The sequence below is a fragment of the Anticarsia gemmatalis genome, chromosome 3 (assembly GCF_050436995.1).
Source record: "Anticarsia gemmatalis isolate Benzon Research Colony breed Stoneville strain chromosome 3, ilAntGemm2 primary, whole genome shotgun sequence".
Classification (NCBI taxonomy): domain Eukaryota; kingdom Metazoa; phylum Arthropoda; class Insecta; order Lepidoptera; family Erebidae; genus Anticarsia; species Anticarsia gemmatalis.
In genome coordinates, this window is record NC_134747.1 from 13,092,723 (window position 1) to 13,118,288 (window position 25,566).

The 25,566-nt window shown below is 35.8% G+C and overlaps 4 protein-coding genes across 4 annotated transcripts; 2 read left to right on the forward strand and 2 right to left on the reverse strand.

Annotated features, from left to right (window-relative positions):
* Positions 1-1,000: 1,000 nt before the first annotated feature.
* On the reverse strand, positions 1,001-3,163 carry LOC142987120 (cathepsin L-like). The gene is made up of 6 exons (XM_076135674.1): positions 2,926-3,163; positions 2,415-2,636; positions 2,212-2,335; positions 1,855-2,033; positions 1,374-1,487; positions 1,001-1,155 (listed from the first exon to the last, which is right to left on the reverse strand). Exons 1-6 carry the CDS (start codon positions 3,146-3,148, stop codon positions 1,001-1,003), a joined length of 1,017 nt encoding a protein of 338 aa, XP_075991789.1. The 5' UTR covers positions 3,149-3,163.
* A 1,946-nt stretch (positions 3,164-5,109) lies between these two features.
* LOC142987123 (cathepsin L-like) lies at positions 5,110-7,814 on the reverse strand. The gene is made up of 6 exons (XM_076135675.1): positions 7,595-7,814; positions 7,106-7,333; positions 6,809-6,932; positions 6,563-6,738; positions 5,908-6,021; positions 5,110-5,264 (listed from the first exon to the last, which is right to left on the reverse strand). Exons 1-6 carry the CDS (start codon positions 7,812-7,814, stop codon positions 5,110-5,112), a joined length of 1,017 nt encoding a protein of 338 aa, XP_075991790.1.
* Positions 7,815-8,784: 970 nt separating this feature from the next.
* Positions 8,785-10,985, forward strand: LOC142987697 (cathepsin L-like). Its single transcript, XM_076136644.1, has 6 exons — positions 8,785-9,023; positions 9,215-9,442; positions 9,590-9,713; positions 9,791-9,966; positions 10,201-10,314; positions 10,610-10,985. The coding sequence occupies exons 1-6, from the start codon at positions 8,801-8,803 to the stop codon at positions 10,762-10,764; spliced, it is 1,020 nt and encodes a 339-aa protein (XP_075992759.1). The 5' UTR covers positions 8,785-8,800; the 3' UTR covers positions 10,765-10,985.
* An 878-nt stretch (positions 10,986-11,863) lies between these two features.
* Positions 11,864-13,611, forward strand: LOC142987699 (uncharacterized). The gene is made up of 4 exons (XM_076136648.1): positions 11,864-12,139; positions 12,406-12,633; positions 13,201-13,329; positions 13,439-13,611. The coding sequence occupies exons 1-4, from the start codon at positions 11,917-11,919 to the stop codon at positions 13,489-13,491; spliced, it is 633 nt and encodes a 210-aa protein (XP_075992763.1). The 5' UTR covers positions 11,864-11,916; the 3' UTR covers positions 13,492-13,611.
* Positions 13,612-25,566: the final 11,955 nt, after the last annotated feature.

Below are 25,566 nucleotides of genomic sequence, written 5' to 3' on the forward strand. Positions count from 1 at the left end.
GGGATAAAATTTTACTATACACGGACGAAGCAAGGCCACTCCACTAGTATCGAATAAAATACTGATACACATGTTAGGCCGGGGAAAAAGTCTTTTCGCATTATAGTATGTATGAATTGGTCATAAAATCTCTTTGGCTTCAAGAATCACAAATGAGTACACGGTTCATTAGGTTTCTTTCAGTGAGCTCGTGCGGTACCCAAATATCGAGCTTTTAAGTGTAGAGAAAAGATTTTATTACAAGTTCATACACAATATACACATACTATAATGCGAAAAGATATTTCTCCGACCTAATATATTCGTATACGGAAGTTACCTTGAACCTTCTGCCTTAGAGTGCCTAACGTTTCGGCGCAAATTACATACGCCGTTGTCGTAGCCTGAGATGAATTTAAGTGAAAAAATCTGCTTGATGTATGAAAGGATTATTTTTCTTTGGCAACTAATTGTAAACCAGATACATCCGAGATTGAAAATTAACTGCACGTTTGGCGCAGTGGTAAAGTGGTCGCCTTGCGTAAGTATTTTAGCAGCCTTATCTCGTATCTCAGTTGACAGTTAGTGTACGTCAAACTGATGGTCACTATTCAGTACATTACTGCTTTAATGTTACATGTTAATTACTATTACCTAAGGGAGGAAACAATGTACAGCATAGTGGCTTTCAAATAGTTGTCAACTGAAACACGTGATAGCCCCCCAGTTCTGTTATTCAATCATTGGTTTAATTGAATAAAGTATAACAATAATATTTTAAAATGGTATTAGAAATATTATTTGGTGTCGACTCTTTGCATCTCTCGTGTAGATCACTGACGGAAGACATTTATAATTTAGTGATATTAAAATGTTTCTCATTGATCCCATTCAATAAGTTCGAACAAAGGCACAATAGGTGTACATAAAAATACGGAACTGATCGTCAAAACTTTTATTCTTCATTAAAAATAAAAAAAATTGGGCACATAATTAGCGAGCGAATTATAGAAATGAGAAATTAACCGCAGGAAGCGACGACAGCCGACGATCTCTCATATTTCATCATGCCGCAGGAGAAGGCACCTTCATCACGATGAATCCTGAAGTAGCCCTGTTCACCCCAGTTCACTCCCCACGAGTTCTTCAGTAACCAGTACTTATTACCATTGGTGTCTGAAACAGAAATAATCATTTTAGTCAGCTTTTGCATGTAGTAATTATGTTGGTCATTCAATTAGCATCAACGCCTTAAGAAAATTGGGGCCTACAATAAAAAAAACCCTGTTCAATTCTTTCCTCGCTTGTTTTGAGGAAGCTAGTCGTGTTCCTTGTGAAACAATCAGAAAGTATCGGACATTATAACTGTGAAAGCGAAAGGGAAACTCAAATACCTGTTCCGTATCCCACTAGCAGAACAGCATGCAATAGTCCCGGATTGGGCTGGTAACAATCCTTGTCAGATAATATTCCACTTCTATAGAATTGAAAGTTTGTCGGCTCCAAGACTGAAAGAAAACCACGGTTAAAAAACCCATTTTTAAACCCGTTAAAAACCCACAGCCTTTTTGCTAGTTAAGCAAAAAGGCTGTGGGCTGATTATTTGCAATTCTACATTAATTGGTTCGATTTCTGCATCAAACAAAGTGCAATTTTGTTGATCAGTTTATCTTGAATTGTTTTCAACGTATGTTAGGTGTCAGGTTTCTTTTTGCTGCTTTTTGTTCTTAATGTTGACTCGCTTTCAGGATCAACATTAAGAACGGTAAAAAAATTGTGAATTGGATAAGCATCCGTGTAGTTTTGGGTATACCAGGCAGACGTAATAGAAATAGGTATATGTCTTGAAGTCATTTAAATTGATCAAAAACTTACTAAGAGACACGGGTCCATTTTGATAGAGTAACTGCTTTAGTTTGTCCTGAGACTTAAGGTTGTATATACGACAGCCAGAGAGACGCGCCACTGCAGGCTGTGGACGACGACACTGTGTCTGTTGACCGACGTACGGGTATTGACGTTCAGATACTGATCCTCCGAGATGAATGAGTGCCCTGTGAAACGACATGCATAGTTGTCATTATTTTCAAAGTTGACTGCCATTAAGTGTAATAAAGTGATAAAGAATTGAAAAATTACAAAATATTGAGTGTAGGACTAGGAGTTATTAAAAAGCCCTCACGTGGTAAAAAGTACACGAGTTATGTATATCAAAACCAAGTTGATACTCACCAGAACGCTTCCGACATCCATCCACTTTTGCACCCAAAATTTCTCGAGGAACAATCAACAATTTGCTGTTCAGATAATGTTGGTAGTTTCCTGAAGTGCTTGGCGCATTGACCCTCGATGTTACCTGTCATGTTAATATTAATATATCAAATGATGAATTATAAAAGCGTTTAGTATTCGAGTATATGAGAATGTCTATTCACCAGTAGAACTGAACGCGTAGCAGGAACCACATAATCCTTGGTTCTTGACTGCAGTCACGTAGCGGCTGTTACGATAATCCAGACTCTCTGGAGCATTCACATTAGGTATTTGAGCGTCGGTCAGTGCTTGACAAGGCGCGGTACTGAGTGTCTTGTTCACTGGTATACCAGCAAACTGTCGGCTGAATTCTTCTGTAGTTAAATCTAAGAACGGCGATATTCCTGAAAGCAAATTGCTATATAATATCGACTTTGTTCTTCAAATATTCATTGCGTCTCTAGTTTAGGCAACAAATCGAAAAGAGGAGGATAATAGTATAATAACCGAATAAATTGAAATTATCTTATGCTCAGAGCTTCTAATAACTACTAATGAAATAAAATTTGAGTAGTTTTCGAGAACACACTAGTGTTCAAGGGCCACGTTGTGGGTTTGCTTGGTGGGCCCATGTCGACGACGAGAGAACAATTACAGAATAGCAAGTTGTATCGAGAAGCGCACGAATCTTACCAAACACAGCAGTGTCACTCTCTCTGTTCAATCGGTTTGCTTGTAACAAGTTGTCTTTGAATATTTGGAAGCGAGCTGCCCTCTCTTCATCGCTGTGGTAGTGTTTGTTGAATCGTTGAGTGAACTGTACAAAGTGTCTGCCCGCGTCCAGGAGAGAGTACATCTCCGGATGTATTGCGCTCGCGCACCAACATGCGCTCAACAACAACAACATGTACTTCATTGTTGATCAAGTGATCTTCACTACTCGAATTTGTGGAATACTGCAGTTCTCCGCTTTTATACATTCCTGGTTAGTGTCTACGGTAAATATCTTACAAATATGAGGAAAAGCCATATTATATGTTCGTTAATTAATTCTATCTATAGAATCTGGTTTTAACTTTGTTTCACACAAGAGACATCAGATTAGTTTTGGCACCTCTACATTTCAGATACCATAGTTTCTCATGTTTTAGAAAAGTCATGCCTATTTTTTCGTTACTATCTTTGTTCTTTATAATGAAGTGGATTCAGTAATTTAATTTCAAAATTGTTTACATATCTGGCAGGAAGCTAGCACAATCAGGACATCTAGATCACTCGTCTTCATTTTACTGTGAAACAAGCGTAAGATACTTTCTTCATCATCATTTAGACATCCGCTCACAGGATAAGCTTGATAATCAAGCTGTGTGAAGTGAATTGATTATTCTTGTTTTGCCACATTTAAATATTTTCACCGAGTTTTGTTTGTCATCAAACATTAAAGGTATTCAAGATAGTGTGATCCCATTATTTGACATTAATCAGTCAAATATTTATTTATCTGTTATGACTACATTTAGCCGAAGATCCTGTCCCTACTTTTTTTTTATTTACCCATTACTGTCTCACTGCAGGGCAAGGGTCTCCTCCCAAACGAGGGGGAGGAGTTAGGCCTTGAGTCCACCACGCTGGCCAAGTGCGGGTTGGGGACTTCGCATGCCCTCAATAAATGTATTAAACAAATTTTTCAATCAATCTATAGATGGGTGACCGCATAGTGGTATTTGAACTGAGCGTCTCCGTGTTTCGGAGGGCACGTAAAAAGTCGGTCTCGGTTGATGTCTCCTAAGAAGTCGTTAAGCCATGTCAAAGGCCTATGGTTAGTGGCTAATCTAGAGTCAAAGTCGTTTAAGGGCGACTTAAACGACTTTGACTCTAGGTTGGCCACTAACCATACTACAGGATAGAATAAAACCTTTGCAATCTTGCAAAAGCATTTTGATCATAATCAATAATGTAATAAATACATACAATTAAATGTTTACTGGTTAAATAAATATAATAATTGGCAGCCCAATTTGCAATCACTTTTTCGTGCTTGAGCATTTAATTGTATGGATTTATTACAATTGATTATTCTATTTTTTAACCCCCGACGCAAAAAGAGAGTTGTTACAAGTTTGACGTGTCTGTCTGTCTGTGTGACTGTCTGTCTGTGGCATCATAACTCCTTAACTTGTGCAGTGATTTCAATTAGTTTTTTTTTATTATAGTTATGTGGTTTTTTGATATGTTTAATGAAAATCGATTGAGCCTTTAAAAAGTTGTAGGTGGTGAAAGTGGGGAGATTTACCGAATGTCTGCAAATTTACTCGGATGGGGTCTCAAATCTTCATATGAATCGAAACTTGGTGATGGGAAATCGTTTAACCTAACCAACTTATAAAAAGTACTAATAAAAAATGACATATTAAAATCGAATTATTTAATTTTTTTTTAAATTCATAGTTATTATAATTTAACATCGCAGGTAGTAAACCTACTACAAAGCTGTTAAGGAAAATATCACCAATTTATATCGATTAACGCTATTTACCTGAAGTCTGGAAGTTTAGGTTCCATTAAAATTATCGAAATTTAAAGCGATAATGCATTCAACGAATTCATCTAATTAGCTATTAAGATAAACATGTTGTTTTGATATAAATGATTTCTGACTGCAACATATTACTTACTGTAATTATCCCTAAACGATGAGTACCGTACAATTTGAGGTTAATTTGGTTACAGAAATAAGTAAAAATAGCTCGCATAAAAATCTAGTTTACTTTTCCAGTTCTTGGTGATAAATATGTAACATTACTTAGGTTTAAACCTTATATACTTTCTAATAAAGCAAATAATAAAAGAAAAAATGTATGGAAATAACATCAATGTTTAGTAGCAGGCAGATACGTCTGCTGATATCCTCAAATGTTGCATCATTCCACAAGAGTAGGCACCTTCACCACGCTGGAATCTGAAGTAGCCATTATCTCCCCAATCGGCACCCCATGAGTTCTTCAAAAGCCAGTAGTCAATGCCTTTTTTATCTGAAAATGTATGAAGAAGTGAAGTGAAGAACACTAGTGAAGAAAAAGTAATTTAAATGTGTTGTGAATCTTGATAATAATAATAATGTCCTTGCCGATGCGTCTACGGCTGTCAGTTTCAGTGAACTGGCCAACGATGCAGGACTATGTTTATGGTGTCCAAGTGTGTGCACAATACACAGGTTCACTCTCTATTCCTTTACTCTCATAACCCGATGGGACGGATAACCGAAACGACCAGTGAGAGGTCAGGCACAGGACCGACGGCTTTACGTGCTCTCTGAGGCACGGAGGTCTTCGACCTCGACTAAAACAATATCTTAAAACTATAGGTATTTGTGATATACTTAATATTATAAAGCTGTAAACTTTGTTTGTTTGTTTGTTTGTTTGAACGCGCTAATCTCAGGAACTACTGATCCGATTTGACAAATTCTTTCAGTGTTAGATAGTCCATTTATCGGGGAAGGCTAAAGGCTATATATCATCACGCTACAACCAATAGGAGCATAATAGCAATAAGAAATGTTAAGAAAACGGGTGAAATTTTGACCCATTCTCTCTTATGTGACGCGAGCGAAGTTGCGCGGGTCTACTAGTTAGTTATATTACTAAGTATATAATACGAGTGACTGTACTTTACCTGTTCCATATCCAACTAGCAAAACCGAATGTAATTCTGGTTGATTACGGGTATAGCACATACTGTCCGTCAATGTTCTACCAATGAAAAAGTGCAGCCGCGCGGGTTCCATAGCTGTAGATATATTAAACAATAAGTGCATATCATTTTTAAATACCTCTAATACAAACATGTTAATTATATCGAACGTCATTTGAAATATTATAAGAGTCACTTTTTCGTCAGCGGCGATTTGACGTTTTTCGGGCTTTTGACTTCGGGTCCAAAAAGTTGTATGATATAAGAAGGAGACTACGATACGAGAGGTCTCCCTCTTGGTCTTTTCCGGGGTATTTTTCCCAGACCAAGTGGAGAGGAGTGTTGCAGTGAGATATGAAGGCATATGAGGTTGTGGAAGACAACGTCAAGGATAGGGCGAAGTGGAAGGAGAGTTTAAAGAAGGTTGAGTCTACTACTATGTGGGAAAAATAGCCAGCTATATAGAGCGACACAATGAAACCGTTTAGAAGTCACTTAAAATTTATTTCCATTCATCGACAACGCGATTTCGGGAGCAAGTTGAATTGATGAATGCTGGCAACTCCTTATTGTTCTATGAGAATTATTGCTATTCTGAAAATATTACCAATTTTTTTTTATTAGTAACTTTCATTACTTATGCTTATGGGTCCATTTTCAACTAACGCTTTCTTTAGTTTTTCTTGAGATTTTAGATCATAAAAGTGACAGCCAGAAATCAATGCCGTAGCACGTGGGTGCCTGCATTGCTGTTCCTTGGCTATGTATGGGTAGTCGGCTTCAGGAACTGCACCGCCGAGCTCCATGAGCGACCTGGAAAATTGATCACTATGCGTGTGAAATATTTTTGTTTTAAACAATCACCACTTTTTTTATGACTCACCAAAAGCTTTTGGCAGGATTACCAGTGTTGCAGCCCTCGGATCTCGTGTCACAGTCAATAACCTGTTGTTCAGATAGTGGTCTAAGTATTCCAAATTTCTTAGCGCATTGTCCTTCGATGTTTGCTGCAAATATAGAATAATTATTTTTATGAATCTAAACGTTTGCCTTTTAGTTGTTATCTATTGAATAAGCCGCAATTATTGAGGTCGGGCAAAGTGCTCTACCTATTATTTCGAATATGATAACCGTAATATTTTGTATGTACGTATATTTAATCTTGGATAAATCTACTTACCTATGGCACCGAAAGCGTAGCAGGATGAACACGATCCTTGATCTTTGACTGCTGTTACGTAGCCATTAAGACGAAAATCTAGGAACGCTGGTGTCCCACCTTTACGAATATCACGATCCCTAATACGTCTGCAAGTTTCAGTAACGCTTATATTTTTTATACTCATTGATACACCTGCATACTGGCGGATAAACTCTTCAGAAGTCAAATCCATGAACTTGGAAATACCTTAAAAATAAACATGATATATATGTATATAATATCAATTTAAACGCCATGCTACATCTTATTTCTCGGAGATATTGGCAGTATAAAAAATCAGCTAGAAAATTGGTTGCCCATAATGTATAAGGTAATGAAGCGAAGAGTGCTTGTGGGCGTTGAAAATAAAAATATTCTTAAACATTCAACAATACCAATCGTAACAGTACTATACTAATAACAATCCTTCTTTCAAGAAATTGGTACAATGGTTTGCACAAATCTTACCGAACACAGCATTATCACTCTCTCTGTTCAGTCGGTTTGCTTGTAACAAGTTGTCTTTGAATATTTGGAAGCGAGCTGCCCTCTCTTCATCGCTGTGGTAGTGTTTGTTGAATCGTTGAGTGAACTGTACAAAATGTCTGCCCGCGTCCAGGAGAGAGTACATCTCCGGTTGTATTGCGCTCGCGCACCAACATGCGCTCAACAACAACATGTACTTCATTGTTGATCAATTTTTTAACGGGAATGTGCAATGGACAGGATTTTATGAGCTTTTATATTAATGCTAATCAATAGGAAGTGCGTATTATCTGAAATTAACTGTAAAAAATAAATGATACAATAATAATAAGGGCTTTATCCGTGTTTGATAAAAAACAAACCATATCGACATTTGTTATTTTGTTTTATGTTTGTAAGTTCATCTAAGTTTCAACTGATACGGATAATACATTTAAATTAAATTATTAAAATCTGGCGGTTTTTATCGAAAAAATATAATAAAAAATGTTTTTTTGCTTCATTTTCCCTTATAAGCCGATCTGCACAGTGATGTGCAATCTTCGATAGTAGTTGTCAACAAGCCCTGCTTTACCTTACCTCCGTCATCTAGATAGTACATGGAGACTGCCGATCTTAAAGTCTCGTATTCGATTCGGCAAAATGCTATTGCGTTTTCCTAATTAATATTAGAGTATTTTCAATATTAGCATGGCGTTTGGTAATATGCCCAATGAATGGCAATGGGCTTGCCCCCTATTACATGGCGTGTCGTGTCGGTAGTGTATGCCACTGTCGTTCAGAGGCATCGGGTTCAAATTCCTAGTCAGGCCAAAAATTTATTAATTTTTAATGAGTTTTCTGTCAAGTAATGCTTAGTGTTTGGTCGAAATGAAGTAGTTAAGGTCTGTAGACCCCGTTCCTCGGAAAGCACGCCCTAGGACCTGCGCTTGATCTTCAGATGCAGGCTCGAGATCCTGGTTTTGTCAGATATTTGTCCAATCGCTCTATGAGAGTGAGCAACAAACAGAATATCACAGAATTGTCGCTATATAGACATCATTTTTTATCAAACAAGGATAATACACTTATTATTACAAATAGCCAATATATTTTTTTAAATCCTCTTCCTACTGATTAGCATTAATATAAAAAGTCACAAAATCCTGTTCATCACACATTCGAGTAGTGAGCAGCACTTGATCAACAATGAAGTACATGTTGTTGTTGTTGAGCGCATGTTGGTGCGCGAGCGCAATACAACCGGAGATGTACTCTCTCCTGGACGCGGGCAGACACTTTGTACAGTTCACTCAACGATTCAACAAACACTACCACAGCGATGAAGAGAGGGCAGCTCGCTTCCAAATATTCAAAAACAACTTGTTACAAGCAAATCGATTGAATAAAGAGAGTGACAATGCTGTGTTCGGTAAGATTCACTATACTATATACAGCAAATTTTCTCAAAAGCCGACTTTAGGCTGCTGACACCTTTGGTTAAACTAATGAAAGTTTTCCACCTCTAGTGAGTAGAGTATTGAAGTCTGTTTCAGGGAACTGAATTGCCTATTATTTTTTTATTAAGAAGGGTGGCACTTATATGAACTTGTTTATTTTTAGGTATTTCAAAGTTCATGGATTTGACAGCTGATGAGTTTATACGCCAATATACAGGTGTATCAATGAATGGCACTAGTGAAGATATGAGTGACACCTGCCGGAGAATTAATGATCGCGACATTCCTAGAGGCGGGACACCACCGTTCCTAGATTTCCGTCTAGACGGCTACGTAACAGCTGTCAAAGATCAAGAATCGTGTGGATCGTGCTACGTTTTTGCTGCCATAGGTAAGCAGAGTTCGGTGACTGCCTACGTTCGGTCGCGTGTATCTATGTCTCGCTTCCGAAAAGCGACTAAAACGCCAATCGCCGATACTAAAAGTAGGTAGTGTGCGGTCTCCCGTAGTAATAAAACTTATCCGTATATATTTGCAGGAAACATCGAAGCACAATGCGCTAAGAAATTCGGAGTACTTAGACCATTGTCAGAACAACAGGTTATAGATTGTAACAAGAGGTCCGATGGCTGCCATGGTGGAAAATGCAGTGACGTTTTTTGGTACACTTTCAGCGCAAAGATTAAATAACTTATATTTTCGAGGAGAACATACATTTTTTATTTATATCTATCGACAGGTCGCTTATGGAGCAAGGCGGTGCGGTGCCTCAAGCCGACTACCCATACATAGCCAAGGAACAGCAATGCAAGCACCCACGTGCTACGGCATTGATTTCAGGCTGCCGCTTTTATAATTTACACTCTCAGAAAAAACTACAGCTAGCGTTATTTGAAAATGGACCAATAAGCATAAGTAATTGAAGTTACTCTATTAATAAAAAAAAATGTTTTTATTTAAGAATAATAAATTAGGAAAATTCTAATAAAACTGTTTGGAACCGAAGTCGACGCCCGAAAAAAGTTGAATCTGTTGCCGCTGACGAAAAATTTACTCCTATAATATTTCATATGAGGCTCGATATAATTAACATGTTCGTATTATAGGCATTTAAAAATGATGTGAACTTATTATTTAATATGTTTTTAGCTATGGAACCCGCGCGGCTGCACTTGTTCACTGGCAGAACATTGACAGACAGTATGTGTTACGCCAGCAATCAACCAACTTTACATGGGGTCCTGTTAGTTGGATATGGAACAGGTAAAGTACAGTCACATGTATTATATACTTGACAATTTAACTAATACCACCAATACTTGTAGTTTTGAAATAAGCTAATGATAATTAGTAGCAATAGTATTAAATACCACTATCGACTATCGACAACCGGTTAGCTATTGATAAATTTTGTACGCAAAATCTGTAACATATGTACATAAGATCACGCCTTGTTTCCAAAAGGCAATGATCAAAGAACTGTATCTAGGTCCATCCAGATGCTGTTAAGACATGAAATATTCGTCATTAAAATATTACTTTTATTTAATAAATTTAGACGAACAAGGCGTTGACTACTGGCTACTGAAGAACTCTTGGGGTGCAAATTGGGGAGATAACGGTTACTTCAGAGTCCAGCGTGGTGAAGGTGCCTACTCCTGTGGAATGATGAAATATTTATCTTCATCAGCTGACGTATCGGCCTGCTACTAAGAATTAAAATTATATACTCAGTCAGGCTTGCTACACACATATCCGGCTCGGCATTAATCCGCCTAGCCGGGTGGCAAAACCGAATATGTGTAGATTAACCTGATCGGCACAAGCCGAGCAAGTGAGTCGAGTCGGTTTTGTTGTTCGTTAAATATTACCGAACCGAACGAATAGAATGTGTGGCAAGCCGCACATATTATTTTGCCACTATCTTGCTTTATAGAATTGATGCAGTAACAAATAACTGCGCTAACGAATGCTTTTTTCTGCTTTGTATCAACTTATGTATTGAAATAAAGGCTTTTGCAATTATCTGTCTTTTTCATTCTATTTTGCTACCCTGACTGTGTGTACTACAAAGTGAATTACATTATTTTTCATGAGATAAAATACTTAAATAGGTAAGCAGTGATCTACCTCAAGTAAGTGGTCAACAGTTAAGACTTAACAACTCACCAATGATTGTCTGAGTTATATTAGAAATAATAAACAAAAATGGCCCATTACATAGAGCCGAACAAGTGAGTCAAGTCCGTTTTATTGTTTGATTAATATTGCCAAACCAAAAAATGCTGAACCCAATACCTACGAGTACAGTATGCCTAATACCCGTCTTATATTATGTTATTATATCCCTATTATTGTTATAAATGCGAAAATATAGTCTGTCTGTCCGTCTCTTCTTCAAACCTAAACCACTGAAGCGATATGGATCAAAATTTGTACAAAGATAGTTTGAGCTCTGAAAAGAGACAAGGATAGTTTTTGTCCCAGACTGTCGATGAAAAGCCATATAACCAAAGTATACGAAAACGGATTCGCGGAAAAAAGCTGGTACCATTTACATATCCCATGATCACTATGATCAGTTATAAGTTATTTAAACATTCCGGACTTTATACATATGCATGATTTAATATGTTACTTTATTCGATATACAGTTTAAGGAAAATCCCTTTCATTTACAAAATAGGTACCTACTATATTAATGATCCATCCATTATTTTATCAAACAAGGATAATACACTTAAATAATAATAAATTATAAATAGCAATATATTAAAATCGTCTTCTTACTGATTAGGTTTAATATAAAATCTCACAAAATCCAGTTCATCACACATTCGAGCAGTAGCCATCACTTGATCAACAATGAAGTACATGTTGTTGTTGTTGAGCGCATGTTGGTGCGCGAGCGCAATACAACCGGAGATGTACTCTCTCCTGGACGCGGGCAGACACTTTGTACAGTTCACTCAACGATTCAACAAACACTACCACAGCGATGAAGAGAGGGCAGCTCGCTTCCAAATATTCAAAGACAACTTGTTACAAGCGAACCGGTTGAACAGAGAGAGTGATAATGCTGTGTTCGGTAAGATTCACTATAGATATACAGTCAATTATCCAGACTAATAATTTAAATAATTGCGTTAAAGTAATTTTTTACGCTGGATTTTTTTTTCACACAGTATATTAACATCCCTGACCTAGCCCTTTAGTAAATTTATGTTTTTTATTCCTCCCTAGAGAGATGGAGCATTCAAGTATGTTTAGAAGACTGAAATACCCTTTATTTTTTCTGCTTCTGTCACAAAATTTTAAGAAACATGGTGGTTTTATGAATTTGTTCATTTTAAGGTATTTCAAAGTTCATGGATTTGACAGCTGATGAGTTTATACGCCAATATACAGGTGTATCAATGAATGGCACTAGTGAAGATATGAAAGACACCTGCCGCAAAATTTATGATCGCGACATTCCTAGAAGCAGGACACCACCGTCCCTAGATTTCCGTGTAGACGGCTATGTAACAGCAGTCAAAAATCAACAAACGTGTGAATCCTGCTACGCTTTTAGTGCTATAGGTAAGTGCTATTGGAAGCAGGTTCTGTGGATAGGTGACCATCTTATACATTCGAAGCTCCTCCGTGTTTCGGAAGACATGTGAAATTGTAGGTCCTGGTTGACATTTTCAAAGACTTTATACACTCGTTAACAGAAGTATGAAGCTTGAAAGTCTGAGAATCAGACTTACCGAAGGTAGCGTGTTATAACCCATGTAACTGGTTTGTGGAGGTCAGATAGGCAGTCGTTCCATGTAAAATATTGGTATCCAGCCGCATCTGGTGAGACTGGAAGCCGACTCCAACATACTCGTAGTTGGAAGAAAGGCTAGGCTGATGATAATAGGTGAGAGATTTAAAATCACATGATTTTAAATCTTTTTGTTGTACATTTTCTACTACAATGCGACGTCATGCGACTTTTTAACTCAATGTTTCGTAAATATTCGATTTTGTACAATAAAAAAAATATGTGTATGATATTTTTTTTCAATCTAGCAGACGGATTAAAGAATGAAAAATAGTATCTAATACTTACTAACAAAGTAGGAAAAGTACTGATCTGTATATTATAATATGTATTTGCAGCAAACATCGAAGGACAATGCGCTAAGAAATTCGGAATACTTAGACCATTGTCAGAACAACAGGCTGTCGATTGTGACAAGAGGTCCAATGGCTGCCATGGTGGAAAAGCATGGCATGGAATGTTTTTCGGTAAGACTAATATGGCTTGATTAAATAACTTACATATTTGAGAATTACATGCATTTTTATACAAAAAAAGAAGATCACACACAGAAAGTTTTCAAATTTCTATCGACAGGTCGCTCATGGAGCTCGGCGGTGCAGTGCCTCAAGCCGACTACCCATACATAGCCAAGGAACAGCAATGCAAGCACCCACGTGCTACGGCATTGATTTCCGGCTGCCACAGTTATTATCTCAAATCGCAAAAAAATATGCAGTTAGCGTTGTTTGAGAATGGACCAAGAAGCATAAGTAATTTAAGTTACTCTATTAATAATCTTGTTCATACATTACGACGAATTAATATCCAAGATGAATAAAAAAATATGAAAAATTATGAATGAAATGATATAAAGAATGAAGAATGTTATAATTTTACAGGTATGGAAGCTGGGCCGCTTCACCTGTACATTGGTAAAACATTAACAGACCGTATGTGCCGCGATCATGTTAATTCGGCAAATCATGCGGCTTTGTTAGTTGGATACGGAACAGGTAAAGTTTAGTCACTTGTATTATGTACCTAACATACATACATCCATGCATATATGTATACATACATACATTTATACATACATGCACACAAACATAAAATCGCTCCTTCTTCCCATAGTGGTAGGCAGAGATCAGAGAACATCACTTCGTAAGATCCTTACCAATTTCTTTGCTTCATTCTCATCCATAAATCTTGTCCTACAGGATAACACATACCTGATAATGTAACTAATATCACCAATACTTGTAGTATTAAGCTAAGCTAACGATTTGAACTTTTTAGAATATTTTAGATCGTCTGTATAATAGGTTTAAGCAGAGATTTAAGAATGCATTCTGATCCATCTAGACCCCAGTAGCACGATACTCTACAGTCGGTACTGTCGAGTATAACCTGGTAGAGATGCTTAATTCATACAAAATATCTCTGTAGCTAGGCGATTATCGATAGTCGATAGTGGTAGAGAGTCAAGCTGTTCATGCATAAATTAATCTCATTATATAACATTTATTTTATATCTTTAGATGAAAGCGGCACTGACTACTGGCTACTGAAGAACTCATGGGGTGCCGATTGGGGGGAAGACGGCTTCTTCAAATTCCAGCGTGGTGAAGGGTGCTACTCCTGTGGAATGATGGAACTTTCAAGGGCATCAGCAGAAGTATCTGCCTGCTACTAAACTTATGAAATTAAGTCTACATATTTTACTTTCATTATTCTTAGCTTGTTAGAATAAGAGGAAATAGCACTGCCCCCGCCGTAATGCAACCTTATCGTACCATCCTATACCGAAACCATTTCGCCACATATTCAGACACGTATTTGAGAACCTTTAGATGAGACTACCATGCTGAAATTTCAAGTCGGTAGATCATTAAGTTTTAAAGTTAAGCGGAAACAAAGTAGACGTGGCCTAGCTTTGTCTAGAGATTTCATTACTTTAATGGTTTTCGGTGGTTTTGACAATACTAGTATCAAACCACTGCGCTAATGAATGTTTATTCTGCTTTGTATCAACTTATGTGCGCAATAAAGACTTTTGCAGAAGACTGTCTTTTTATGCTATTTAGTTACCCTGACTGAATTACAAAATGATTTCGAAATCGAACCATGTGATGTCCAAAGAGCATAAGTTTAACTCACTTTACTCTTCAACACTACTATTTTTACATCGGAAATTTTGAAAAGGTAGCTTGTCTGTATTACTGGTTGGTAAACGATCACTGAGATAAGCGACTTTTGGCACGGATACATTGTTGTTTGTTTGTCGTATGGTTAGTGGTCAACCTAGTGTCGAAGTTGTTCAAGCCGCCTGAATGCCTTTGACATGGCTTAACGACTGTTATTTTAGCAGACAACAACTGGGGCCGACTTTTTGCGTGCCCTCCGAAGCACGGAGACGCCCAGCTCAAATACCACTATGCGGTCACCCATCTATGGAATGACCGCGCCAAGGGTTGCTTAACCCACTGATCGTTTACCGACCAGTAAGCGCAACTGACTATGGGCACCTCGATCGATCGACGGATACATTATAGATGGGCGACGGTCTCGATTATCAAAGATATTAGTCATATTTGACAAGATGAATGGATGTGAATGAAGCTAAGGAAATTTGTAATGATCCTACCAAGTCAAAACTGTCGAACCTACTACCCCTATGGAAAGGAGGAACGATTTTACGTATAGCCTTGTAAGGGATTTTTAGCCAAGCTGAACATTTTGACACTGAGTTAAATAATAATACAATGACAAACACCTAAAAAAATATCAGTATGATATAATAAGAATCACCAACTAAAGCCGTGTTCTCACAAGCGAAAAATCAGTAACGACGGATACAAGCTAATCCCGCTTCAATAGTTCCCCACATCGTGTGCACCGCGCTTTATTGTGGGCTGAACCAATTAATTTTGTCACTCAGCCGTCTCACGCTTGACCAGATTTCAATGACGTCACAAAATGGTACTTAATCATGAATGCGGATCAGTTAGTGTAGTGTTGCGTGGCTTTTTAATTTCTAGATTATTATATTATTGATGAATATTATTATTAGAGAAAAGTATATAGAATCTATACACCATCCATACAGTCTGTGTCTACTTATATAATAGGACAATAAAGTATAATACTCGATTCAAGCAAACGTACAGCATATCTCTCAAAATCGGGGGAAAATAATAGAAGAAGAGTATTAAAACTATACTAAAAATATAAGTAGAAAATCATAAAATTAACAAAACACCAGACAAACCTACAGATATAGTTTCTTTGAACAAAATATAGTAAAAACAAAGTTATGAATGAAAGTATTTAGCTCAGCTACTTTCAACATTTGCCTTTCCCATACAAAACGTATCGGTAGCTCCAACACAAACGAAAAAAAAAACAATTCAAACGGACTTCCCTAATCCGTCCTCACAACGTGAAGTTTACACTTCAACTGACAAATATATAAAGGATTAAAAAAAAAACCTACCCTGGATGTTAATGAAACTTTAGACAACAATATGGATAATCCCGGTGCCACTAAGTCTGCTCTAGACGAAAATGAATGAATTCACCGCCTCCTAAAATTCACTGTAATTCCTACTTCAATGTAAAGTGTTCTATTCGAAAGGTGTTCTATGAAAAGAGATTTGAATTTAATGAATGAAAGTTCCAATTTAGAATCTAAGAATGAAAAAAGAATATTGTGTCTGGCCAGTGGTATTGATATTAAATTAGGTTTGAATTCGAAAGAGGTTCGAAATGAATGAATTCTATTTTCGTCGTATTACTATTTTGTATTCAAAGTGGGTATTGTATTGTTGAATAAGTTTGGCTTATAATGAAGTCAGCTACTATTTAAAATGTCTTACAAATTCTGATTGGGTTAGATCTATCACGCCATGATCTAAAATTTTAAAAATACAATCTGCGCCTTTTTATGCAAATGAAATAAAAATACTATTTCAGTGTAGTACATGATGCCATCGTTTCTCATCCTACTTATATAAACAGTAAATAAACACTCTTAATCTGAATTACAAAAAATAGTTTGCAAAGTTTTCTCAAACCACAAATCGTAGGCACAGATCTTATAGATTAGATGACCAAAGCAGATAAGAGAGAATGAATGAACCTAGCAAACAATGCAAGGATTATAGGAACATCGGTACACTGAGATCCTGAAACATGAATGGGACATTTTAAATCCGCATTTGTAAATATTTGTGAATGAACCGATGAAGTACGGAGTAGTGCTTCAAATAAACCGCCTTACAATGAAGAGGAAGGCTTAAACACCAGTTTTTTTAACAGTACTGACCAATGTGCGTAAAAGAATATGTCACTTAAATTTTTAGCTGTAAGTACAATTTTCGCTTGCATTAAAAGTTCTTGTGATTTTCGCCGTATGCTCTTTATTTCCTTGCTTATCTACAAAACGGCTAATCAGCTGTTTGTAAGAATTTTGTGAATGAAACCATTTTGGAAGGCCAGTTTCTGCCATTGATAAATTTATCTATTTGTTGTACCGCTAACAGTAGCAAGATGTCTAGTAATATTCTAAAGAAACGTGTACAATGTACTGCTACTTAATCCAAAATAGTAAAGAAATAGTGGCAGTTCTGGAAAGCAGTATTATAGATGTAATATCTCCCCTTCGTGCTCTAAATAGGAAACTTATATTCTTTACAGACCGTGAGACTCTAATAAGAGACCTTTACCCACCAAAAGGACAGAAAGAGCAAATAAACGTAATTAACAGACGCAGACTTAATGGTAAACATTGCTGAGGAGCACATAAATGAAAAGAATTAATTACAAAACAATAATCACGGAAAAAAGAGTGTACTGTGCTCACAATTGCATACTATAAACAAAATCCTGCATCAAGTTGAATTAAATTCGTCGGTGCAGGCCAATATTTTCTAGGCGGATATTAGTATTTAATACCTCGATATCAAATATAAAGTTATTATATTACAACTAGCTTGTGCCCGCGACTTCGTCCGCGAGGTTTGTGACTTAGGACAGAATTTTCATACAAAATTCCATCCCCTATTCTATCCCCTTAGGGGTAGAAGTGATTAAAATCCTTTCTTAGCAGATACCTACGTTATAACATCTATAACCGGTCCAGTGGTTTGGGTTGTGCGTTGATAGATCACTATGTCAGTCAGTCACCTTTGAGTTACATATATGTATTTAGATACGGAAGTTAACGGGAACCTTTTACCTTAGAATGCCTAACGTTTCGGCACAGGTTACTCTCGCCGTGGTCGCAAGCTAAGTAGAATTGAAATAAAAACATCTGCTTGGTGTATGAAAGGATTCTTTTTCTTTAGTAACTAATTGTGCAAATATATCCGAGGTCCTCTTCCGGTCTTGACATCTCTATAGTCCAATAATAGGTAATATTGACCAGTCTATGATTAGTACTATAACTGAATGTACTATTATAGACCTAAATATATACAAAATAAGAGTTATTTTTATTTAAAGTGAATATTCATTCTGAAGTGTTGAAACGCAAAGGTGGTTTGATTGTTGTATGAAATAAAATGTATGGGTGTATGAGATGTATGGGTGCGGATGTGTCGTGCTGTGTTTGTATGAACGATGTATGAATGTAGATGGTGTCGTATTGCAATAAATTGTGCGTGGGTGGACAATGGAATCAGTGGAGACGCTCAATACTGCAAAAGTTAATATTTTTATCATTCAATGTTAAGGAAAATTGTGATTGCCAATTACAATACTATCTTATCCATGCTAATTTTATAAATGCGAGAGTAACTCTGTCTGTATGTCTGTCTATTACTCAATCACGCCTAAACTACTGAACCAACTTGCATGAAATTTGGTATGGAGACATTTTAATACCCTAGAAAGGACATAGGCTACTTTTTACCCGGGGAAAATGACGCATTCCCATGGGAAAATTCAGGAAGTCGCGGGTAAATGCTAGTAATGTATAATTTCGAAGTGGATATCCCTTGAATTAATTAGAGGTTTGATTTTTTGTTTTAGAACATATGTATTTTTCTCCTTGATTAGGTTTAGTCACTGAAGGGTTATGGAAATTATACGTTTATGGTAACTATAGCTAGTATTCCAGTTATGTATTTAATGAAATAGAGAAATGGTATTAGAAATTGTATTTGGTGTCGACTCTTTGCATCTCTTGTGTAGATCACTGACGGAAGACGTTTATAATTTAGTGATATTAAAATGTTTCTCATTGATCCCATTCAATAAGTTCGAACAAAGGTACAATAGGTGTACATAACAATGACAACTAGCAAACACGCGAATACAATCACCCATTTCTAAAACGTCCTAACACATAAAAATTCAAAATTTCAAAAACACTTTTGAGTAAAACTCCGATGGTCGATAATTGCTTAATTTTTTTTGGCACTGTCAACTTTTGGTACTTGTATCGTTTTTATTGTTAGTAAAAGTGGCTTTGTTGGAGAATAAAGAGTGGCTAAGGATGGGCATTGTGTGCCATTGTGGCGGGTGTGTGGACACAATAGACTGATCACGTTTAGAATTTTTGGACAATTTCTGTCTGTTTTTGCAACGGGTTGCACCTTGGTCAACAGTGCCGGATTCAGTTCAGAATAAATATTAATAAAAATAAATAAATTCAACTCATTAATGTTATACTGTTGGGCAAGGGTCTCTTCCCGTAATGAGGGTAGGGTAAGGCCTTGAGTTTATCACCAAGTGCGGGTTGGGCATACCTTCAAGAACTGTTCTAAAGAACTCTCAGGAATGTAAGCTTTCATCACGATGTTTTCCTTCATCGTTGGATCCAGGGATAGTTATATTATTTCTAATACACACATAGCTCCGAAAAGTCGAATCTGCAGCGACGAAAGATAAATAATGTAACAATTTTATCATAATGTATGTTGTAATTTCCTATATCTACCGTATTACATATTTCTGGGGGCACGGAAGTGCCCCCGCAAGTCGAGCAAAAAAAAAGCGGCACGGCCGTAACATCCTTTTCTCGAAGCAATTCGGGCTATTTTTGACACCCCTATAATTTCGTTGTGGATAAAACAAGAAGCCTGGATTTTCAGCAACTAATCAGTCATTGTATAAACACGGTATATTTAAAATTTCAGTCAATTTGAACCAGTAGTTTAAGAATGACAACTTGTTAAAATTTTGATTTTTGTCACTCACTGATTCACTGACTCACTGACTCGCCGATCATCAAAAGTCTAAGGTACTTCTAGCAGACTTAGAAGCTTAAAATTTAGAATACAAATAGGGTTTAGTGTCTTAATTATGGGAAAAATTTAATATTTTCTAATTTCAGTCTAGTTTTCTAAATACACCAACTGCAACAATAACTTTGTAATTCTATATAAATGTATAAGATTACAAGGTTATATTTGCAGTTAATGAATTATTATTACTGTAGAAAATAAAATAAATAGGTGTAAATAGGTACCTACTATATGAGGCATAACGGGAGGGGTATAGGGTGGGTAAGGGTGTTTAACCCATGAAACTGAACAACATTCCCATAGGAAAATATGTTGAATGATGAAAAAAAACGTCTTTCCATACAAATGGGACTTATGTTCGCTCTACAAAAAGAAGTGAGATGCCATCAAAAACATTCTGTAAAAACCTCAAGTCTCGCCGTAAAAAGTTGTGAGATCTATATAATACCAAGTCGATTAATCTATTTAGTCTCTACTTAAAGGACCTTCTGTCTTAAGTTATTACGTATGTTATTAACATGCCAATTTAAAAAAAATACCTTTAAAACAAATAGATCGACTTGGTCATCGCAAGAAAACACAAATTCGCCATTAACATTTCAGGAGCATTAACTTCTCGTCGTGCTGTGTAGTGTGATACATACTAATAATCAAATCATGCGATGGCCAGGTCGATCTATTTGTTTTAAAGGATTTTTTTTTTAAATTGGAATGATAATAACATACGTAATAACTTAAGACAGAAGGTCCTTTAAGTAGAGACTAAATAGATTAATCGACTTGGTATTATATAGATCTCACAACTTTTTACGGCGAGACTTGAGGTTTTTACAGAATGTTTTTGATGGCATATTATTTTACTCAAAACATACAAATAATACAAAGTTTAATAAATTAAAACTTCTATGACAAATTCGTGGTTTATTGTTGAACTTCGACTATAACTTTCGAACAACTTTTTTTCGAAATTAATAAACACAAAATAAAAATACCAAACAACCGAAATAAATACAAAACTTTACACATAATTACACTTAAATTACCATTTTTATTTACATTCAAGTTGTTAACAATCCAAACTACCTAACTCCGTCCCTGTCCAAAATTAGTGCCAGTTACAGGGTGGTATATTATTCGGAAACTACTTGTCGCATGACAATGTGACGATTCGAGCGAATCGACATCGCACCCGCCAGGGCCGAACAGAGGCAGGGTAGCGCAAAATATGGGATCATTTTCTCAAAGAGGTGCACCAAATATGGGCCCATGCACCCAATTGTCGGACATTAACTTTACAATGGAAGTTTCGCAACTTTGAATTTTTGAGTTATGAATGAAAGGTTTTTGAATGTTTTCAACAATTTGGTCAGTTGTTCAATGAAGAAAGTTATTTGGGTGTGCGATTTCCTGTTCTTTTGTTAAAAAAAGAGATCTTTATTGCATAATTTTTGTTTGTATCTTTTTAAATTTTGGATACGTAGTAAATTAACTTTATGTGTATAATATTCAACATATTATCTTGCCCTTTTATCCTCAGCATTAATTAGCGTAGATTACGTACTTGCAACTGAGATTATACTTCATTATCCAACTGTTCAGGAAAACCAACAATTAGATGTATTTAAAATTAATGTATGCGATATGAATTCATGAGCAATTTACGGTACAGTAGTTTTTGTTTTTTATCTATGTATCTATTTGACCTACTCGAGCTTATAGGACGTTTTATTAATAAGACTTAGTGGAAACCGTATAACTTATGAAACCATTTTTTTTTTCAAAATAAATACGAACTACAATACATTACATATCCATTTAAAACGGTTGAAGTGTTTAAAATAATTAAATTGTACATCGCTTTACACAATTACTAGAAAAATGGCTCCTTGTGTATTGTTATTGAATAAAACGTATTATCTGGTTTAACTTGCCATGTGTAGTGCTTTAGGGCATTTCTGATGACCTGGTCCAAGGTATGAGAGGAAGCGATAAAGTTAGTGGGTTATTTATTACATTTCCGAGCTGCCGTCAAGTTAATTATGTGAGTATTTTTTTCGATAATGATAAGTCGCGGTCACGATCAGGACCACTATAACTATTTGGAAGCCACTGAGCTGTACATTAATTTCTCATTAAGACTATAGCGATTAACATGTTGCGTCAAACTAGCAATGTACTGAGTAGTGGTAGTGGTCATCAATTTGACGAACGCTGGTTGTCAACTGAGATTCATGATACGCATACTGGTATAGAAAAAGCAACAAAATTTCTGCTAAGAGAGAATGATATTGTGTCCGAAAGAAGCAAATATAAGCTGTTCAGTAACTCGATTGTCTACCAGCTAGCTATCAACATATATTATGTTGCACTAATATAACTATTTTGACAGTACATTTTAAATGTCAAACTCTCCATACTCAACAGTACCGACAGTAGAGAATTACGCTACAGTTACCCGCTTATTACTTGTACCTTTGACCCTCCACCCATGATCACTGGACAATAGTTTGTACAGCAATTCTTTCATACAATAAACAATCGAAGTGTTCTGTATTATGTCGCCATATGCTTTTTATTATTATTCCACTTTGTCTCGCTAATTCTCGCTTTAGGCTATTTGGGGAACCTATTTTTATAACACTATGGAAAATAATATAATAATTGATGTTTTGTTTGAGTACACAATAAGATGCCAAAGTATTATGGGGTTTAAAGACAATTGCGTTCATGAGTCGAACCGGTGAACGATCGCTAGGGAAAGCGACGTTGACGAGGTCAGACGATGGATGGGTAGCCGGTTAGTACTATAAGGACTAAGATGGATTAGTGATTTTTTTGGTATATCATCTAAAAAGCGATTATTATAATTTACCGTAAAAGAAATGCAAGCGTTACATATTATGTAAATTCAATTCCATTTGACTTCACAAAACCTGAACGACTGAATATCCCTATATGCACTAAAAGCTGTTTACAACAATAAATAAAGTATCAGTATGCATTATTTAAGTAGCCATGACAATGATACTACTATCTGTAAAGGAAATTACATATTTAACAACCTAAAGTAATCGATTTCATATCTTATAGCACAATAATAATAACTTCGAAATAAACGCAATTCCAATATCCCATTCAATAACAAAACGACTTAAGAAACATGCACACTTGATAAAACCAATCAAAATAATTTCCATAAAATGTAAAAACAAAAACGTCGCTACAAAGTCATCGTAAAAATCCCAAGTTATTCATTTTCCGCACGCAGTGGCCTCGTCGCGGCGTCTCGGATTTACTTTATAAATAACGCACAAATGAGACTGGTTGGACTCGCGGTAATCCTGATTTACCGACTCTCAGATCTTGGATACTCTACGGTAGTGTTCATATTGAACGAAATAAAATATGATAGAAATATGTAAGTCCGTGTAAAAAATAGTTCGGAGTTTATGTTCGGAGTCTATTCGAGTATTTTTGTAATTTATTATTTTTCGATTTTTATTTATTTTGTTCAGGATTTTGTCGTTATTCTTGTTTTGTTAATATTTTTTTACGTAGAAGGTGTCGATTCAGAACAAAAAATGTTTTAAAGTTGTTTTGGTATTTTTGTTATTTAGTCTAATATTATGTTTTCAAAACATTGTACCTTTATTATCGTTAGACCTGTTCAGAGCAGTTTAAAGTTGATAATAACACGGATAAACGGAAACATTTATTTTTAAATGATTGTCCTTCCTTCAATTTTGCAAATCGGATAGGTACAGGACAATTTAATTCCTAATTAATCTTATCTGCATGGCACCTCATTATTTCATATCTACCACATTTAACGGACGAACAAATGAGCGTATTATTACTTAGATAACTAAGAAAAACTAACTAATTTTAGGTTTTGCTGCACAATGCCAATGTTCAAGCAATCTATTTTAACAAAATATCTAGTCCCGGAATAATTATAATCTATCAACATGACAAAATTTACGCAAATCGGATTAGCCGTTTTCGAGTAAAGAAACGAAAAACAAACAGACACAACGTCACAGACGACGGATAACTTACAAATATTACAACACATAGTATGTATATGCATCAAACTTTATAGAATTAAATTTCAATATCGTAAAGGTGCGTGCACACGATCGACTAATTCGTTGACGTGTGGTGTGTCGATCTGATATATATGACAGCAATTAATGGCAGAGACATAAATAATATTGAATGTTATGTAAATATCTATACCTTTGTTAAGATTTGATTCAACTGAATAAAGTGTACAATTAGATTTTTGTAGGGCTTGAGTGCAGTAAATTACGAGCTCGTTAGATTTGGACCTGTATGAAGTTTAGAGAATTTTGAATGCGATTTATACAAGTCAAATCGAAACTGATAGAAAAAGGTTAACGTTTTTTACATGTCAAATAATTTGATACACTAAACACCGGTCATACAGAACAATCATTTTAAACTTAATTAGATTGATTGATACAGACAGAATAATTTACTAAATATGAAGTCTCTTTAAGCTAAGAATTAATAAAACCAGACGGACTACCGACCATTAAAATTTAGAGTACCCTTTTCAAGTAAATTTTTTAACTTTAATCTCTCGAAAAAATATAGAAACTACAGTTACGAGTTTCAAAAATCGTGCTACATACCAATGGTCAACCAACCAACGACAACTGGTCACAAAAACCATACATTGTGTACACTCCTTAACATTTTAGCGTACCAACAAATCACCGTGCACTTTCGTCCTCAAATTGTTATTGATCATCCATTGTGCATTGTATCACATAACTCAGGATTTCGTCCCGGTGTTTGGACTTCGGTGCCCGGGCGTGAACTGTGACGTATCGGAATAAATGATTACGATTGTAAGAATTGTTTATTGAATTGCCTTAGGAATATTTTAACAAGTGCCAGTCGTTATTTTGCGTCTATGTCAAAATATTTGTGTTTAATTAAATCAGCTTTTTGTCAAAGTTAATGTATAGTTTCTGTCAAATGCGGAGAGACTTAATTAAGTTATCCAATGATAGTAATATAACTGTAAATTAACGGTGTTTTTTATGACAAAACATAACTAATATGAGTGTAAAGCTGTTTTCAATTCACATTTAACATTTGAATTGCACGCTCAAGAATAATATGAAAATTCTTCGGAACAAAAACCTTAAATTGCACTTGGCACTGGAAATAAGTCATCTACGTAATTCTAAATAATATGTAACTAGCCAGTTAAGACCTAAACAAATGACATACTATAATTCTGAATTCCAAATACTTATGTAGACATGCAAGTTCGAAAATAGAACACTTTATTTTTTTACGTCAAAAGAAATAAAATGGCGGATCACTATTTTGTACTTACACACACTTAACCCACTTAACTTAATGTAATATAATGTAATCTACTATTCCTTCGTTTTCTCATGACCGCACCTATATTTCACAATTAATTATACATTCAAA